The sequence below is a fragment of the Daldinia caldariorum genome (assembly GCF_022478825.1).
Source record: "Daldinia caldariorum strain CBS 122874 unplaced genomic scaffold F4812scaffold_2, whole genome shotgun sequence".
NCBI lineage: Eukaryota > Fungi > Ascomycota > Sordariomycetes > Xylariales > Hypoxylaceae > Daldinia > Daldinia caldariorum.
The window spans coordinates 1,238,869-1,257,506 of NW_025953038.1; the positions used below are offsets into that span (position 1 = coordinate 1,238,869).

Below are 18,638 nucleotides of genomic sequence, written 5' to 3' on the forward strand. Positions count from 1 at the left end.
GAAGTCTTGAGCGATGCAACCAACACTTATTAGAGGGCTGAGCGGATAGGGGCCCTCGGTCATCACCATTCGGATGGGTGGCGATATAGATGAAGAAGGGTAGCATTTAGAGACGCTTCGACGACAGCAGGCCGCGTCTAGCACTCATAATTATTATGTTAGGTATTTACCAGTTATATGGTCTATCAATATTGTCAATACATTTCTATATCCTGAGCACCTGCTCGTTCCCCATTGTCATCATTGTCGTGATCTATTGCTCCTTCATCTATCGTGGGATCATCGTCTTCAGCATTATACATACTTTGTTCCATGCCCCAGAGCATATGTCCGGTGTTACATGGCAGCTCATCTGTATCGTCGTAGATGTCCGCAACGTCGTAGGCATAATCAGGTGTGTATAGATCATCCATGTCCATAATAGGATTCCTAAAATGGTCGGGAAGGTATTGCTGAATGGTTGAAGCGTCCCGTAGTTCTAGTATACCCGAAGATCGGAGAGGGAGAGCATCCGGAGGACTACTGCCCGGTGAATGGCTTGGTTCCCTCTCTATTTTGTCAATGACTCCTGGAAGAGCGTCTTCATCAAGAACAATCATATTCTGGTTCTCATAATAACATTGCTCGTATTCGGGTGTTACGTCGAAATTATTCCTACATTCCTCATCTAGAGGCTCTAGAGACTCGAGATGCTGATAAGGATATTCGAAGTTAAAGTCGTTGTCGGTGCTTCCGTCTAGCATGTAGAAATAATCGCCGTTTTCATATCCCTCTAAGTTCATGTCTGGAGGCATAACCATGAGAGGCCAATTGGTGTTTTCGCGTCGGGGTGTATCAACACCAATCCCAGTCTTCTTTATTTGAATAGTCGGTTTTAGTGTTGTTTGTACCAAATCCCAAAGCCTTTTCTGGATGGAACATAGATAGGCGTTTGGTTCGACTTCAGTCTCCATGCTATCACAGTCTTTGTCGCGGGAGACATCTTCTAGCAATAGCTTCCTACCTTTTTGCCGTACAGATGCCGACTGATGTTGCGATGATTTAGCCAGAATGGTTGAAATAATGGGAATGGTCTTTGCATGACACGCCACTACCTAAATCTTGTCAGACATAGTTTCCATTCTTGTAAGAGAATTCTCAAACCTTTAGATAGTGAGCGTTCCAGATAGCAGGGGCCAGTTCAAGCAGCGAGGGGCGGGTATCCAGATGGAATAATCGTAAGCCACGCATACGCTTCCTGATACCAATGGTTACGCATAGCGCCCTTTGAGCTAAGTAACCCGCATCCTCCCATTGTTGCCTAGAATGATCGGCGAAAGAATCTAGCATTGGCTCTTCCCAATAGTAATCATGGACTGCACTGTTGGAAGTGTCGTCTGTCAAGTCTGATACTTGGTATTGTAGAGCTGCCTTGAAGGCACAGTCTTCGGTATCAACGTCGCAATTTCTGGATTCTCCAGCATCTGTCTTGTCTATATCTGAGCTATTTGTTTGGTAACGAAATAAACACTCTATTCCATTGAGACGAGCGGTTGGACTATGCGGTGGTGAGAGGAGTACAGACGACTTATGTAGGTGTTCGATAATGAAATAGAGGTTTGGGGCTCCGTCGTAGAGCGGTTCATACTGGATGTCTTCTTGTTTGATCGTAAGGCCAAGGGCAGGCCAGAGCTGGATAAATTCGTATAAGTGGCTAATAGCATGGTTCAGTAGCGGTGACTTACTGGACATCGACAGATTGCATCGGCTAGATATTCTAGGAAGCCAGGCTCAGTCTCTCCCATTAATAAAGACACCTGATTCTGCACTACTATGATTTGCATTCGGCATATACCAGGAGAAACAAGCCATAGCTCTTTTGACTGAATTGATTGGAAAAGCTTCTCAGGGGTATGTTGAGAGGATGGTACATCTGAGATCAGCGCAAGGGATGTCACGGATAAGGAGGAACCACACTCTGGGCTGGAAAGTTCGAAGGTCTTGAGTTCAAGCTCAGTATACTCAGCCATGATAAGACAGATGGCTCAACATGTTTATAAAGCTTCTCGTGCTGAGGGTAAGGTTGATGTTATATCCATATCTGAGAACATAATATATGTGGTATATATGAGGTAGGGAGTAAATTTGAATTGGGTAATATTGATACCTATTTTGTGAGGGAGAAAATGGATGGTGGTTGTTCGAACTGTACATGAAGATTTTGATTTCTGACTTTTTTCTCTCACCTTTGACCCTAGAGTATATAGAATCGGAAACGACGACGAAAAGTCAAGACCCCTGGAAAGAGCGAACTTAGAGTATGAGGTGCATACGCCAATTGGTATCGCAACTTCTTTATTACCTAGGTATATATTACCTAAGTAGGTTCTATCCACCTTAGGTATCTAGAAACGTAACTTACACCTCTTTTCTCCAGGCCGTGGTTTATATATGTACATATGTACATAGGATAGATATTATATAAGGGATGAGATAACTTTCAGCTGACCTTGAAAAATGGGTGAGTATAAAAAAACAACCCTCCAGTACTAGTTACGGCGTCGGGAGTATCGAAAGTTAGTTAGATTTTCTCTTATACAGCTTAGTTATACATCGTATAGGATCTCATATTTATTTATGGGAGATCTAAAGGTGTCCGTTGGCTTCCTGCCGCAGGTGGAACCGGCGTTACCGACTCTGCTGGAATCTTTCGTCTTGGTCGCTTCAAATCTTCCAGTGTAATTCCGTCCAGCTTGGTAATTCCAACTATTGGCGGCTCGCCCTTCTTCACAAATTCCCATTGACCTGAACATGATGTTAGAATGGCGTATACATCTAGTATTACGCGTAGAGCATGGAGACTTACCGGGTAGCTTATTACCAGCTAACCGGAATGCATCACGCGCAACTTGCTCGTGGATCATTCCTCTTAATTCTAGTACGATCTGATTCACTGCTACTCTTGCTGCCCAGTGATCGAATGAACCTTTTCCTTTACCCATACGAATCTACGAATACGAGTTAGTTCTAGAGGGACATTTAAATATAGCGAGCATCAGGGCGATAGGGCGGCAGACCTCATTACCGCTAACGAACACGCCAACGTTACAGCAGACTCTCTTATATAATCGGTACTTCTGGCCACGCAGACGTTGTTTGATAGTGTCTTCCGCGATCTTGAGACTTGAAGCGCTAATCCTTCGATGGTGATCAATCATTCGTAGTCCGTAGTCTCCCCACATCACTGTCGTTCCCTTAGTAGAACCACCCGTCGCCACTCTTGCCCGTCCCTTCATCATCTTCTGCTTGCGATTTATATTGGGCTCTAACCAGTTGCCGCCCATCGACGCGGTTGCCGAAAAGAGACGGACATTTTGAGCACCTTGTATCTTCGGGAGCGCAATCGACGTGCTGGGATGGACCAATGGGCGCGTTGTTGGAGTATGGGATATCCTAAGTGACCGGAAAGCGCCGACAAGGCATGACGGCGCTTTAGAATTCATGGTTGCGAGGAATTGGCGGTTTATTAATTCTTGAAAGCTGCCGTCATCACCTCGCACCTTGAAATTTGACTATTGAAGTTCGAACAGCGACCAAAAAGATGCAACCGCTGGTGGGGTTAGGTACCTAGGTACTTTATGTTTGGTATTGTACTGTACATAGTTACTTGCATTAACCCTGTACCTGCATTTGGAGCGATTAAATGATTAGATGATCTCAGAGATTACATAAGATAGTCAAATTGTGGATCCGTACAATACAAACCTAAGGTACCCTTAAAGCTCCACCGAGGTCGTCACAACGGAACGTGGCCAGAACTTGATAAGGGATTGATAAGGTTTAGCTATGGTTCCGGAAGAACCTTGGTCCCCTACTTTTCTTATAGGTACCTACCTATCACTGGCTGTAATTTAATGCGACGGATTCTCTATTATTCTTCTTGGACTGCTTGTCGCTTCTACGCTTCTACGCATTCTGACATAAAGAGTTCTCTTCTCGTCTTGTTCTGCTAGCCCAATCAATCCCTTTCCTTTAATTCATCAAATTGTCCTGCGCATACCTGCGACTCTAATCAAAATGGCTATCCTCAGTCCTCAAGTGTATGTGCTGTCAATTTTATCTCGCACTTGTGCATCGGTGCATTGGTGAAGTAGTAACTAACAGAGCCTCGACAGAACTAACATTATCATCATCCTTGGGATGATGCAAGTATCCAAGAAGATCCCGTTCGAAGATCCCGACGTCCTCAACATGGTTCGCGGGCTCTACGTCGCCAGCAATGTTATCATTGCTTGCATCTACGTATATATCCAATTCCAGATTAACAAGAAAAAGGGTATGACCTCCCCTCAGAAGATCATACTGCATACCTAGACTGTTGATGCTAATCCATAAATCCTGCTGTTTAGATCTTACAACACTCAAATATGTTGAACCCGCTCCGATGGGATCTTCGGAGGAAGGCAAGCTTGTGACCACCACCGTCCAGGCTTACGACACGCAACAATTGAAGAACTCCTTCCGATCGCAAATCATGGGTCTTGCGATGATGAGCTTCATGCACCTGTACATGAAGTACACCAACCCGCTTTTGATCCAGTCCATCATCCCGTTCAAGAGCGCCCTCGAGTCCAACCTAGCTAAGATTCACCTCTTCGGCCAGCCGGCGAGCGGAGATCTCAAACGACCCTTCAAGCAACCTGCTGGACTTATGAGCGGTCTCCAGAGTGGCCCTGCGCAGAGCGACAAGAAGGCCGTTGAAGCGGCCGAACGTGCCGGCCGGGGTGGTGTTAAGGACGAGTAACGACGTTATCAGTGACTTATTATATTCATCTCAGAAGAGGTTTAATGAAGGCACGTGCAGCATAATTTTGACGCTGTGAGCGAAGGAGATTATGGATGTCTAATCACCACCATAGAGAGGATTCATATTGCAAATATATGAACTTGCATAATTCTTGCATAGGACGTATTTCATGTTGCGCACATTCAGTTTTGGTGATTGGAACTTCAATGTTTGACGCACTTGTGAAGGTATACATGGTACCTGATACGTACAATGTACAAGCTCCGGGTTGTCCGGGGTGGCGTATTAGACCGTTTTCCACCCCCCCGACGTCACTGGCTTACATGATTATGTATTAATTGAACCCTTGAAATTACAGAGGTAATGCACGTTCTCATTCCGCAACCAATCGTAAAAGACTAATCTACTTAATAGTCCAGGCTACCAGGTTATAACTTCAAAGTTCTTACCCATTCATCCTTCTGCGCTTATATAGTACGCATGATCATAATACTGCCTCGTTGAAATGGAGCGTCCTTCTACGCCTCCGCACGCGGCAAACGCTAACCTCTCTAAACCCATACCATCCCCTCCTACACCTGAAATTACCCGTCGCATAGTGAGTTAGCCCTTGGATAGAAATTGGTTCCAATTACATCTAATACTTGAAGCTCTATTCTAACGTATATCGCATCTACAGGAAGAGAATCGCCTCCGAGCTAAGGCATTACGCGAACAACACGAGTCCGCCGCTCGAGCATCTGGCGCCCCTTCTATCTCTCGCACTCCATCTGGCTTCATTGCCACCGATAATGTCCGAGTTCCGAACACACGCAAGCGTGCTCACGATGCTATATCTGGTAGCGTTCGAGTCCGCGAGACTCCGTCTACAAGCCGCGACGGTCGCGCTAATGGCGCATCACCTGCTAAGACTGCTTCTGGCGACAGTGCCGACCAGGCAAAGAAGGACAAAGATGATGGGGCAATTAGACCCGCAAGGAAGTTTACCAAGTTCGTCGACTACGACTTGGGCAAGATGACAGATACGAAAGGTGGTTTCCTGAGTGCCGAGGACGATCCTTGGAACAAAGCCATGTCGGGGTCTACTACGAAGGGGAACGGAAAGGGTAGCGGGCCTAACGAAGGACAAGAAGAGAGGCCTAAGGGCATGTCATTGCAGGAGTGGGAAAGACGGCAGTTACTGAAGAAGCTCCAACGGCAGAAAGCAGGACCATTTGAACCAGGTATAAGCGTGCTACGGGATGAAAAGGAGCGGAAGAGGTGTCGCGAGTGCAGGAGTCTCGAAATCGACTTCGTATGGGAGGAGGTTTTTGGGTGTGCTGTCTGCAACAGTTGCAAGGACAAGTACCCTGAGAAATACAGTCTTCTGACCAAGACGGAGTGTAGGGAGGACTATCTTCTTACGGAGCCAGAGCTGAAGGACGAAGAATTACTACCCCACCTCTCAAAGCCAAACCCGCACAAGTCCCACTGGCATGATATGATGCTGTTCCTTCGGTACCAGGTCGAGGAGTACGCATTTAGCGATAAGAAGTGGGGGTCGGCAGAAGCGCTGGACGCCGAGTTCGAGCGTCGCGAGGCGGAGAAGAAGAAACGGAAAGAAGCTAAATTCAAGGAAAAGCTGTTAGACTTGAAGAAGCGGACGAGAACGGAAGCGTATCGGAGGCAAGCAGGAAAGCTCGGAGGAGACGGAGCTACTGGCGGTAAGAAAGCCAAATTCGGCGACACGATTTCGACCGGTGGCAAACATGTTCACGAATGGGGACGAGTTATCGAGAAAGAAGACGGATCAACAGTGAAGACGTGCACGACCTGCGGTATGGAAGTTGAGGAAATGGAGTTTTAGGGGTTACGAATAGTGGCACCCAGTTATGCAGTATTATATAGAGAATTGCATAGAGAATTGTATAGAGAGCACTACATGCTAGGTACCTAATTGGCAGTTCGTTTATGGAGACAGCTAATAGCCTAATAGTCACAAAGTTGATGAGATCGAGATTCGTGTTCCCAATCCACGCGCCAATGCTACTCTTACGCACAATGACAAATCATACAGAGCTGTAAACTCGTCCTTATTTATTGTAGGCCGACAGAGCGAGATAATCCTATAGCTAGAATACTTATGACCCACCAAAGACCTACCAGGTAGGTAAAGATTCCATTCGCCTTTCTCTGGGGTAGGTATGCCTGGAAATCGGAACATTTTAATGCAAATTGTCCGCGTCGTCTCCCGACCCTCGGCCTTTCGCTTCAGCGTCTGAACCGACTTATACGGATCCGTAGGATTGAGCGAGATAATGAGTACCTACCTGGTATACACACACTGCTAAAGTAAACAAACTCCTATTTTATTTAAGTATGACGGTGAATGCCAGTTTTAACTGATATTGAGAATTACTGCGATATCACTTACACACGCGTAGTATATACCTAATAAAGGGGTAAACATATAATAAGTCGCAAAAATTTACGAGCATGGAAGCATTGGGTAACCTCGGACGTAGCCAACTTTTGTTAATCGCTACAGGGGTCGCTATACTAGGCGTACGAAACCTGAAAATACCTAATATAGAAAACGTATATATCAGATAACTAGGGCTAACAACTTCACAGTACGTCTATACTATCTTCAGCAACCCCCTGAGAAGAATACCAGGTCCTTGGTATACGTTATGGACCTACACTATTTTCAAGTACAAAGTTGTTACCGGTCAGCGGCCACAATGGGTTCATTCGTTGCATGAGAAATATGGTACGTTTATCCTCAGATAGAAGAAACGACAACGACTTTACTCTCTAACTACGACTTGACGTAAACGTAGGCCCCGTCGTTCGCATAACTCCTAATGAGGTCAGCATACAAGATGTGAATGCCGTCCTGCGGATGTACCAGATCAAGGGCGAGTTCCTCAAGTCGCACTTCTACAAGGATTTAATCCCAGATGTCCAGAGTGTCTTCAGCACGACCGACGTCAACTATCACCGACACCAACGAAGGCTCCTCGCGTCCGAGATGTCAGAGTCGGGATTGGCCCACCATATGGATACGGTCGAAACTAAGGTTCGCATGGCGATTGAAAATATGGCCGAGGAAATGGAGCAGCGCGGTGCTACGGTAAGTTGCTACCTAATTTGTTGGGAGACAAAGTCGTAGTAATTACTAACTCGGGCCCTTTCTATGTACCTTGTAAAGGATGTGTATCGTTGGTCATTGTATATGGCCACTGATGTGATCGGCGAGCTCAGCTTCGGGTCTTCGTTTCGCATGCTAGAAACCAAAGAGGTGAGTGGGCTTACTTTCAACTCCTCACTTTCTCCAATTATATAATATCTGTCTTTACCACTGACGCTGTTGTCTTCTTCGCGAGTAATAGGAGAACCAGTATGTCAAGGATTTGAAGATGATAGGCTTTGCCGGTGGTCTGAGGTCAACGTTCCCTTTCCTCATGAAAGTCCACCGGTATATAACGCTGCCTGTTCTGAGCACCGGGATGCTGATCCGGGAGCGCATGCGCGGATACGCGACGCAGTCCCTAGGCCGGCACTACAAACTAGTCGAAGAGCAAGGGCGCAACGCGAAGCCGACGCTTCTATCCAAGCTGTACCGGGCTACGGAGGATGACCATGACACGCTGCCCTTCGAGGACCTACTTCAGAATGCCATGGCGTACATCGCGGCCGGAAGCGACACTACTACGAACACCCTGACGTACCTCATCTGGACCGTGTGTAAACGCCCCGACGTCAAGGCGAAGCTGGTAGCGGAACTGAGCACGCTGCCGGATGGCTTTACGGACCATGACCTCAAGAAGCTCCCCTATCTCGAAATGGTCGTCCAGGAGACCCTGCGCTTATACGCCGCCGCCCCTTCGGGTCTCCCTCGCGTCGTGCCCCAGGGAGGCGCTACTCTGACCGGCCACTTCATCCCCGGCGGCTACACGGTCTCGGCGCAGGCGTACAGCATGCACAGGATCCCGTCCGTCTACCCCGAGCCGGAGAAGTACGATCCCTCGAGATGGGCGAATCCGACGAGAGCGATGAAGGACGCGTTTGTGCCGTTCGGCGGAGGGAGTCGAAGTAAGTTTCTCCAATAAATATATTTGTTTTCAATAGAACGTTCCATCTCTAATTGCGAATATGATAGTCTGCATTGGTTTACATTTAGCGAAGATGGAACTGCGTCTCGCGACCGCGCGGTTCTTCACTCGGTTCCCCAATGCCACTACCTCGTATCTAGATGGATTCACGGACAAGGATATGGAGCCTGTGATGTTCTTCCTTATGTCCCCGAAGGGTCAGCGCTGCTTAATTAATGCCCGTTAAGGCAGGCTGAGGGCGCCTGTTTAACTACATTTTTATAGGAGGTAGCCTTGTAGAGAGAGAGGGGGGGAGGAGCATGTTGGAAGAATAGTCACTGTATGCTGACGAAGTGTATATGCCAATATGATGAGATTGCGCTGTCTAACATATTAAGCGGTTCCGCTACGACGGGAAAGGTTTGTACGATCTCAGCCGTGTTGTATATCTACGGAAAGACGGTCGGAGATGCACATATAGTATAATAAGATGTTCAATAGCTCGTCTCTGCGGTTATTAGAAACTCCCTAGGTACCTAATCTATATAATTGGTAACAGAGTCTATTGTTACCGTAGCATAGAGACGTATAATTAGTAACAATTTGCTGGTTGGAACTTGGCAAGTTATATCGCTTCTGTTGGTCAATGATTGCCGTTCCTGACAGCCTTACACACCTAACCGTTAATACTACCTAGCCTACCCGGTATATAAGCATCCCTTAAGAAGCAATATCTTACATGTTATAGAAAGCCTCGCCCCCACCTACCATCCAGTCTCCCGTCTTCCGGAATTGCAACCACATAAGGCCCATCCACATGGGATGGGTGTGATACTGCATAATTACTACCTACTTTTTCGTGTCTCGAAAATCCATTTATCGATTCCGGGGCTGTTAGTTTGATATCGAACTAATAATGGGGGCTTACGGTGTTTCTCTTGTCTTACTGACCGCGGTGGGCGCGCTTATATTGAACTTTGTCTGTAACTTATATCGCCATCGACGGGTTTTCAAGGACTTGGTACGAATTGGTCCTCTCTCACACACACCTATATCACGCTATGAAAACAGAGAGAAAACACGAGACTAATGGAGAATAGCCCAAACCACCTCATAGCTTCCTATGGGGTCATATCAAACTGATGGGAGAGATTTCAAACCAGCTACCGCCAAATTGTCACATACAAATACTCCCCACGACCATCGCACAGAAGTACGGGTTGAAAGGCATCTGGTATCTTAATTTGTGGCCTATAGCAGATCCAGAAGTCGTCCTAACAGACCCAGACCTCATGGATTCTGTGCAGGTAGCGAGAGTGTTCAATCAGCACCGGCTAGCACAGGACGTGTTAACGAGCGTCCTCGGGGAGGACGTTGTCGCCGCCGCAAACGGGCCCGTGTGGAAAAAGCTGCACAATGCAATGGCCCCGGCGTTTCTGCCCTCTCACGTCAGGACACTCGCTTGGCTGATAGCCGAGGAGACGGTGGTTTTCAGGGGAACTCTGAAAAGGCTCGCGAGAAGCAACCAGGCCTTCTCCGCGGAGCACGAGTTGTCGAAGCTGATATTCGACGTCGTTGGTCGCGTCGTCTTCAATTTCCCGCTCAACGCCCAGACGCAGGGCAGCTCATACCACGAAGACCTGAAGCGGACTGTCCATCTGCTCAATCAGCAGATCTCTCCTAACCCTCTAGTGAAGCTCCAGGCAACACTGAAAAAGCGGGCTGTCCGGAAGCGGGTCGATGCATCTGTTGCTGCGAAGATCCAGGAGCGCTTGGTCGCGCTGAGGAGTGAGAACATCGTGCCTTCGCGTAAGGATCCCCTTAGCATTCTCGACTTGATGCTTCGAGAAACGGTGCTGCGAGGTGGGACCAGGAAAGGTTCCGGGGCGGTTGAGCTCCCCGAAGGGGAATTGGAGTTGTTAGTGACAAAGTAGGTTCTGCTTGCTACGTTACTTCTCTCAGAACATTATACCATGGCTTACACAACTAAAACAGCGTCAAAGGTCTTCTACTTGGTGGGATGGGAACAAGCGTTGACACCTTATGCGTAAGAATTCCTCAAAAGACCAACACTTATTGAGGCTAAGGAATTGTAACTTAAAGTATGCTTACATGCTCTTGTCAAAACATCCGGAAGCTGTTCAGAAAATGCTCGAAGAGCATGAGGCTGTGTTTGGTAGGGACCTCGAGACAATCTTAGAGAACCTGAAGGAGTCACCGGCAAAGCTAGGCGAGCTAGGATATACGACGGGCGTGATCAAGGAGACACTACGGCTTTTCCCTATGGGATACGGCGTCAAGGAAGCACCAGCAGGGTAAAAACATCGCCCCCTTCACCTCCTTTCCCCGATTATCCAAAGCGAATACTAATTAATACCAACATCCTAATAGCGCAACGGTCTCGTACCAAGGCCGCGAGTACCCCGTTGACGACAACTTAGTCACCGCCCCCTGCTGGCACCATGCATTACGACCCGCTATACTTCCCGGAGTCCAGCGCATTTCGACCGGAGCGTTTTCTGGGCGACGGTGTTCCCCGCGGCTGGTTCCGCAGCTTCAGTCGCGGGCCGCGGGCCTGCCTGGGCCAGAACCTCGCTGTAGATATCATGCGCGTGGTCCTGCTGCTCACTGCTCGAGATTTCCACTTCGAGGTCGCCGGGCTCCAGCCTAATCCGAAGCCCCGGGCGACCTACACGAGCCTCGATACTATCTTCGGCGATATCGTATTCCAGGAGCAGTCCATGGAGGCGAAACCTAGGGGTGGGATGACGATGACAGTTAGCGAGAAAGGGGTCGTTGCGTAGCAGGTAATAGAGTATAAGCTTTGCTGCTGATTGATTGCCATGTCCGAGTATCTTGCTGATCAGGAGAGGGAGAGGGGTTAATGGGTATCGATCGTAACATTGCCCGTGTTGCTAAAGAACTACAACAACGGTTCGCTCAGTAACGGGGAGCACGACAGCGCTAATGTGTATGGAAAGCCGAAATAAATATATAAGATACTGGCGAGGAGTGGACTTTATTCTATCACTTTACAAGGGCTACATTACGAGATATAATTCCATAATAGTTTGAACCGGTAAAAATTCGAGTTGAATGATCTACCGCACCTAGATATCGCGGCTTATACCATCCTGATGAACCTAAAAATATCTAACCTAAACCGAACCGAAGCCCCTAATTCTCAACTCCCTGTAGCGATCGTAAAGAAGGAAAGGGTATCAATTCTCACCGAAGCAGGTACTCACCTGTTATATATAACGCCTAGGAAGAATTAACAAAAAAAAAAGTATATCCCCAGACTATTCTTCCAAGACCAACACGCGATCCGATCCCCAAGCCTCTATGATATTTGGGTATCAATGATTGTAGAGAATAAGAATAACCGACCAAGAAGGGAAGATAAAATGAAACGAATGCCGGGACCATCAAGTGCCACTCCTTGGGCCATTCTACTTGCCTGATCCCAGGACCCAGGCATCCCCTAGACATGCTCGACAGGGTCTATAGGCGACGCTCCTAGAATGCTATCTCCATCGTCGTCCTTTACATCCCGCCTAATAGACGCAGCAAAGGCACCGCTATTAGGAGCCGGAGCCGGGACCGCTACCTTCCCAATCGCAGACGGCCCACCGAGCTCCCAGCTCCCCATGCGCTCGTGCCGAGCCCCGCTCTTGACAACGGAAACGTCGTGGTCCGACGCCATCTTCTCCGCGCCCTTGAACCCGCCCAGACTGCTGCGACGCCGAGCCGCTTCCGACGGGCCCCCGCGCCGCCGCACACGCAAGCCACCGAACACGAAGCCGGATACGCCCGCGAGCCCGAGCACCGCGACCGCAGCCACGGCGCCGATGACGCCTGCAACGGCGGGGGACAGGGCAGCGTTGCTGCTGTTTTGGACAGGTCCACGGCTATTGCCCGAAGAAGAAGAGCCGTCCGAGCTCCCCGAGCTGCCGCTAAGCGAGCTGCAGAACAGCGCCAGGGACTGGCACGTGCTGCACCAGTCCGCAAGGTCCGAGACCGCGAACTTGTCGACGCCGGCTTGGAAGTCCGCCCACGTCATGCGCGTCTCCGCGTGGCTACGGCCGAACAGCGGGTATTCGGTGAGCGGGACGTCGCTGCCGGGCCCCGAGCCGTTGCGGTACAGGAACCGGACCCAGGCGGCGTCCTGGCGCGGGTACGCGGCGGAATCGCCGTCGGCGTCGGTGGTGGTAAACAGCTCGAAGACCATGGCAGCGCCCGGGTCGGGGATCTGCGTAAACGTGCCCGAGACGTCGACCAGGTCGGCCAGCGCGAAGAAGGCGAGGAACGGCTCGAAGTACCCGAACATCAGCGTCAGCTTGTTCGAGGACCCGCCCGAGTTCATGTGCGTGCGGAGCTGCGCTACCACCTTGGCCGCGAGCGTGCGCCCCGAGATCGCCCGGATCATGTCCCCCCGGCGAGACCCGGACGCCGACAAGTCAGCGTTGAGGCCGATTTGCTGCCTGTTGGCTAAGCTACGCAGGACCGCCAGACGGTCCTCAGTTAGAGTCTCGTGCACTGACTCGTCGTGGTCGTACGCGTATTGGGCGTAATCGTATAAGTCGTACGCATAGCCGTAATTGAGCATAGTATTCGGCAGCGTATTCGGGAATACCTCTTCCCACGTCCGTTCGTAGAAGTAAGACGTGGAATTGTACATCTTCCGCACCGCGTCGCTGTTCTCAAAGTCGAGACTCGACGACCAGTACTCCGTACACGTCGCATGTCCCTCGAGCCTAATAATAGCCCTGTTAATGATATCCACGAAAAACAATTGCCAGAGTATAGTTATTCAACTCACCAGATAGAATTCGGATCTGTGCTGGGGACGGTCCGAATATTAGGATACTGGTAACCACCAAGAGGGTAGTTCACCACCGTACCGTTAGCCAATGTCGACGCATTAGCACCGCCATTATTATCAGCAAAAGCCCGAGTAACAGGCGGATAAAGACCCTGCAAGAAAGCCAGGGCACCTCCAACTACGTAATCATTTGTGGCGCTGAAGACAGCCAGCTGGCTATTATCAATAGCCTGCCGCTCCAAGCCGACGATCGGCGAATTCGTCGTTATAGCATTATCCTCATCGGACAAGCTGGAATTAGACAGATACCGCGCTCTGAACAGCGACCCCTGAGAATGGAGCTGCTGCGCGCCGAGCGGCGTCAAGCTGGAGACGAGGTCCCCGAGGAAAGGCGTGCGCTCGCCGTAGAAGACGTACGCAAAAGAAGCCCAGACGGTTTCGTTGGCAGATTGGGCCAGGGACTCGCTTACGAGCGAGAGGCCGGCAGCTAAGAGCGCCGTCGTAAGTGAACGTGAAGCCATTCTTCTTCAAGCCACGCTTGTGCTCACCACGCCTTTCTCATTCATATATATGGAAATTGAGAAAAGAGGTAACAAACTAAGTGAAATCGTACGAAAAGTGCGAATACGGAGGGAGGGAGATCGGGAAGAGCTATCGAAGCTCGAGGAGGACAAAGGAGGGGTAAATAGCCGCAAGGACAAAGATAGATAGATAGACCTAACCTTTCGAAGCTTGCTTTGCTTGCTTACCTCTCTCTACCACAAGCATGTATATCTCTCACCTATTGTACCTACATGGCTTCGAATGACACCAGATAACGTGCTTGCGTGTTCAAGGGTTCGTTATGCCATCTCGCTAGACGACGGGAACAGGGCCACCGCGTGCAGTCCATGTCTGCTTACGGGGGTAGAGTAAGTCCACAACGTTGTTCTCTGAGCGTTCACACCCCAGGTCTATAGAAAGCGGCGGGGGAGCTTGTCAACTCTCATATGTAGGGGACAGCGGGGTAGTTTGTAGCTGAGAGCACGCCAGATAAGAGCAAAGCGAGGAGAGAGCTTGGCATAGCTCTTTTTGGGCCTTTAGGGCTTGGAAGAATGAGCTACCTTCATCGGACAAGTTGCTACCCCTGCCTTTCCCCAAGGACGGAGCTCTATGATAGGTTCGTTAACGTGGTAGTGGCTGCATAGAAGTACTCGTGACGTTGAAGTAAATTGTCAGATAGGTAGTGCTACTCTATATTGGCGAAATGAAGACCTGGATTTGGGAATTCTTTGCCACCAGGGGCCCGGGACGTTCTTTACCAATAATCGAAATGGCAGCGTAGCAAGGCATGGCTTCTGTAGATTTGCGTATATCTCTTTGCAAGATGAGATATGACACCTCATACACTGCGTTTGCGTGTTGCAGGGACTCTTCCGTCATAATTCGATGATGCGTATCTACGTAGTGGAAGATCTCACTTTAAAAAATTAAACCTTAGGTAAGTTTATATAGGATGTCTACGAAATTGGTGAGATAGGAAACACATAGTCTCTGGAAGGGCTCAGTCAACTTATTCTCATAAGACAGTTTCAACCAATGGATGTTATAAGATCTTGAATGCATTATGCGATGAGGACGAAGTTTGAAAAACAGGACGAGATATCGTTTACTTACTTGGAGTTATAGAGATGGCTAGTATTTGTAATCTTATTTAACGCTTTGTTCATGAGTTATGATAATCAAAGTTGCGAAGTGCTTGTACTTACAAGTATGCTTTTGCAGTATGATTGAATATCGACTTCTATTTTCATCTTCAATAACGGTTAGCTCAAATAATGCTATTGAAGCTAATGCGATTGATACCTTGGCTCTTATTACCTTGATATGGTAAGAAATAAGCATTATTCCCATATCAGACTTTTAAAATATTATATGTGAGGTTACCATCGCGCGCTTGCTCGCGACGTTTATGGTGTAAAGCCTACCGAGTTGAAATGTTTCTTTAGCTTCAAGTGCCGTATGACTTACAGACGGTTGATGTTTATCATGTTAGCATAGTAATACGATGCGTATGAGAAAAAAAAATACGGCAGTAATGGCATATACTACGTTTCATCAAGTCACTGGGAAGAAAGGACATGTCTTCACGAACACAGGTCACACCAGCGGATCGCCCAGAGAGGACATCATCGCAGCACATCACCGAATGACAGACTTGAAAACATTAATGTCAGCTCTGAATTACTAACTGATAACTGCACAAGTAAGGGAATAAGCACCTTTTGAAACCAGTCTGTACCCCATTCCACATCCATCACGCAAGTCGGACACCGGCCTCCTTGCGCTTCTTGGTCTGCTGTGTCATGGCCGAGCTCATGCCGACGTTCTGGCTGGCGTCCAACATGCTCTGGGCTTCTCGTCGCTTCTCGTCTTCGATCTTCTTGAGTCGTTTGTCCGTCTTGCCTTTACCGCTTCCCTTGCCGTGGAACTGGTGGCTGAGGTGCTTGAACGCCTCCTTCTGGTCGAGAGACCGTCCATACTCGTCGTGATACTTTAGCTCTATGTTAGGCTTATATCCTTTGTTGAACAGATCGACTAGCTGTCGAGAAGTTTGCTGATCGCGGATGTTATTTTGTTGTCGTGCCCACTCTTCTCTCTCTCGCACTGACATCCTGTCAAGTCTGCCGCTGTTGCGATCCCGCTCTCGCTGTTGGCGGGCTTCCTGTTCAATCTCGGCTAGCTTTCGTTTCTTCTCTGCGACAAATAGTTGATGCTGACGCTGCGCTTCGTTTAGTTCGGCAGCACCCGAATCTTTCAGCAGCTGTCGTTCTCTTAGAAGCTGTAGAGTTGCACCGATACCAGACCCTACGGTCTTCTCTTCATCAACACCGATGATGGCCGTCTCTGCTGGAGTTGACGTCTCGCGCTTAACTCTATCATGATCGTCGTACGCGTCCTTCATCCGCTCATCTTCATCGGATTCGTCCTCCATAGCCGTGACTGGAGCCTCGTTAGTCGACTTCGGTTTGCGAGGCTTGCGGTCCTCGATATCCTCTTTCTTCAACCCCGAAACGAACTCTGAAATCTCGTCCAGAACGAGTCCGCCCTCCTGGTTGGCATCATTATCAACTTCCGGCGTCTGTGCCTCTTCTCGGAGTTGCCTCGCAATATCTTCAGGGCGCATCTTCTTACGCTTCTTTAGGGCGTCCCTTCTTTGAGCAGCCAAAGTAGCCTGGAGATCCTCGTCATCGGCGATTGCCGTATCGTCGGTCTTTCGTTTTTTGCTGACGAAACCAGCACCCGAATCTATATCCATCGGCTGATCCAGCTCAGCTGGGGGTAATGGAAAGATATCATCTTCATCTACTGGACGTTGTCTCGTTGCCTTGGACTTCTTCTTTTTGGGCTTCTTGATTTTGACTTCTGAGATGTCCAAGTAATCCGAGGTTGGCTTGTCCTCTGTTAAAATATCGAGGTTGATTCTTTGTTTTTGTCCGCCCTGTACTTGACCATCAAACTCATCGCTCAATACAGTATTCCCTAGCCCATCTAGTGTAAACTTCTTGCTCTTTTTGGCACCGATCTCTTCGTCGTACTGGGCCAAGAGGCTACGCTCACTGTCTTCGTCAATCGCGTTCGGATCGTACACGGGCTTCTTCTTTTTCAACTCGAGTTTCTTTTCGAGCTTCTCTCGTTCTCTGAGATTGATGTTTTCAAGCTCGTCGCCTTCCTCCTCTTCCCCTAAGACGTCGGTATCCTTGAGTGTTAAGATTTGCTCCTCTCCATCTTCGAAGGATCCGATCTCGTGGCCGACCTTGACACCAGCAAGATCCTTAGACGTATATTGGATAGCTGCTGCTGCTTGGGCTTCGGCAGCAGCTAGTTCTTCCTCAAGCTTCCGCGCCTTCTCAATTTGCTTTTGGCGTTTCTTTTGACTGATCAACCACGATTTGGTATCAACTTCATCGTCGTCAGCCTCGCCTAAACTTTTGCCTTGTAGGCTCTCGAAACGTTTCGCAGCGTCACGGGCCCTTTTGATGGCAGCGGCCTTCTCTTCCCGTCTCTTCTTAGCCTCTTCGGCGTCTCTACTCTTTTTATAGTTATCGTACGCGGCTGCTTCTCGGCTTTCGAGTGTACTTCCGGCGTCTTCTTCGGACGTAGATGTCTTTTCTTTAAATTGAGGACCACTTGCGCCGGGGACGGGTAAAGGCTTCATGCCCAGAGAAACGCGAAGGCGATTCGTCTCTTCTATCGCGGCGGCATCCATGGTGGATGATTGTGACTCGAACGTGGGTCGATAGCTACTTTTGATTATTAAAAAGGATGAAACGCGCGAGGTCGATGTTTTATAAGCAACTAGGATATTTGCGGCTTTGCTAATTGTTTTACGGTGGAAGTCAAAAAGTGATGATAAGGGCAGGTTTGAAAGCGATTACTCCAAGTTCAATGGAAGTTGCTTTGTCGCAATCAAAGAACCGGCCTTTAGGTAGTCACTTGGCAGTACGTTAGGTACCTCTACTAGTACAGTAGAGGTGGACCGTGCGCCTAAACTGGGCTGCCCCACTTTCACATCAAGCTTTGCACAATAAATTTCAAAATTTTCAAGTCGAAAATTCTTTCTTTCTTTCTTTTACAACCCACGGACCTGTGCCCGATCGTCCTCTGTTCGCATCGCGAATCCAGAGTTGATGATCGAGGCAGCTCGAATCACATATGGAATCATCCTCTTTTTTATGATGCCTATCCAATCGACAGGTCCTAGAGTAAGAAGCAGTTCTGGAAAGCCTGAGTTCGCCGTCAAAAGCTGTAACTCGGTGGACTAGTTCTTGCTTCAGGGACTATATTCCACCCCTTTTTTCCGAGATCATTGATCTATGAGGTTGAGGAAAACCATAGGATACCCTACATACCGTTGCCCATTTAAAGATTTTAGGCTGTTCGACCGATCATGCGCTTTCATGTGCCTGCT

The 18,638-nt window shown here is 48.7% G+C and overlaps 8 protein-coding genes across 8 annotated transcripts; 4 read left to right on the forward strand and 4 right to left on the reverse strand.

The window, feature by feature from the left end:
- Nucleotides 1-194: 194 nt before the first annotated feature.
- F4812DRAFT_467472 (uncharacterized protein) lies at nucleotides 195-1,731 on the reverse strand (the record flags this gene model as incomplete). The annotated part of the gene is made up of 2 exons (XM_047938661.1): nucleotides 195-1,094; nucleotides 1,144-1,731. 2 exons carry the CDS (start codon nucleotides 1,729-1,731, stop codon nucleotides 195-197), a joined length of 1,488 nt encoding a protein of 495 aa, XP_047793681.1.
- Nucleotides 1,732-2,101: 370 nt separating this feature from the next.
- F4812DRAFT_413797 (ribosomal protein L16) lies at nucleotides 2,102-3,564 on the reverse strand. Its single transcript, XM_047932819.1, has 3 exons — nucleotides 3,057-3,564; nucleotides 2,846-2,987; nucleotides 2,102-2,784 (listed from the first exon to the last, which is right to left on the reverse strand). The coding sequence occupies exons 1-3, from the start codon at nucleotides 3,480-3,482 to the stop codon at nucleotides 2,615-2,617; spliced, it is 738 nt and encodes a 245-aa protein (XP_047793682.1). The 5' UTR covers nucleotides 3,483-3,564; the 3' UTR covers nucleotides 2,102-2,614.
- A 215-nt stretch (nucleotides 3,565-3,779) lies between these two features.
- F4812DRAFT_413799 (inorganic phosphate transport PHO88) lies at nucleotides 3,780-5,136 on the forward strand. The gene is made up of 3 exons (XM_047932820.1): nucleotides 3,780-4,079; nucleotides 4,155-4,315; nucleotides 4,389-5,136. The coding sequence occupies exons 1-3, from the start codon at nucleotides 4,057-4,059 to the stop codon at nucleotides 4,781-4,783; spliced, it is 579 nt and encodes a 192-aa protein (XP_047793683.1). The 5' UTR covers nucleotides 3,780-4,056; the 3' UTR covers nucleotides 4,784-5,136.
- Nucleotides 5,137-6,913, forward strand: F4812DRAFT_413801 (DNA repair protein). The gene is made up of 2 exons (XM_047932821.1): nucleotides 5,137-5,384; nucleotides 5,466-6,913. Exons 1-2 carry the CDS (start codon nucleotides 5,292-5,294, stop codon nucleotides 6,630-6,632), a joined length of 1,260 nt encoding a protein of 419 aa, XP_047793684.1. The 5' UTR covers nucleotides 5,137-5,291; the 3' UTR covers nucleotides 6,633-6,913.
- A 348-nt stretch (nucleotides 6,914-7,261) lies between these two features.
- F4812DRAFT_467475 (putative cytochrome P450) lies at nucleotides 7,262-9,376 on the forward strand (the record flags this gene model as incomplete). Its single annotated transcript, XM_047938662.1, has 6 exons — nucleotides 7,262-7,330; nucleotides 7,400-7,538; nucleotides 7,609-7,901; nucleotides 7,980-8,069; nucleotides 8,161-8,863; nucleotides 8,931-9,376. The coding sequence occupies 6 exons, from the start codon at nucleotides 7,262-7,264 to the stop codon at nucleotides 9,107-9,109; spliced, it is 1,473 nt and encodes a 490-aa protein (XP_047793685.1). The 3' UTR covers nucleotides 9,110-9,376.
- A 255-nt stretch (nucleotides 9,377-9,631) lies between these two features.
- On the forward strand, nucleotides 9,632-11,860 carry F4812DRAFT_413805 (cytochrome P450). Its single transcript, XM_047932822.1, has 5 exons — nucleotides 9,632-9,883; nucleotides 9,963-10,792; nucleotides 10,858-10,909; nucleotides 10,966-11,177; nucleotides 11,254-11,860. Exons 1-5 carry the CDS (start codon nucleotides 9,779-9,781, stop codon nucleotides 11,531-11,533), a joined length of 1,479 nt encoding a protein of 492 aa, XP_047793686.1. The 5' UTR covers nucleotides 9,632-9,778; the 3' UTR covers nucleotides 11,534-11,860.
- A 146-nt stretch (nucleotides 11,861-12,006) lies between these two features.
- F4812DRAFT_176658 (phosphoglycerate mutase-like protein) lies at nucleotides 12,007-14,564 on the reverse strand. Its single transcript, XM_047929993.1, has 2 exons — nucleotides 13,685-14,564; nucleotides 12,007-13,619 (listed from the first exon to the last, which is right to left on the reverse strand). The coding sequence occupies exons 1-2, from the start codon at nucleotides 14,206-14,208 to the stop codon at nucleotides 12,347-12,349; spliced, it is 1,797 nt and encodes a 598-aa protein (XP_047793687.1). The 5' UTR covers nucleotides 14,209-14,564; the 3' UTR covers nucleotides 12,007-12,346.
- Nucleotides 14,565-15,884: 1,320 nt separating this feature from the next.
- F4812DRAFT_413809 (SART-1 protein) lies at nucleotides 15,885-18,212 on the reverse strand. The gene has a single exon (XM_047932823.1). The coding sequence runs from the start codon at nucleotides 17,934-17,936 to the stop codon at nucleotides 15,984-15,986; it is 1,953 nt and encodes a 650-aa protein (XP_047793688.1). The 5' UTR covers nucleotides 17,937-18,212; the 3' UTR covers nucleotides 15,885-15,983.
- Nucleotides 18,213-18,638: the final 426 nt, after the last annotated feature.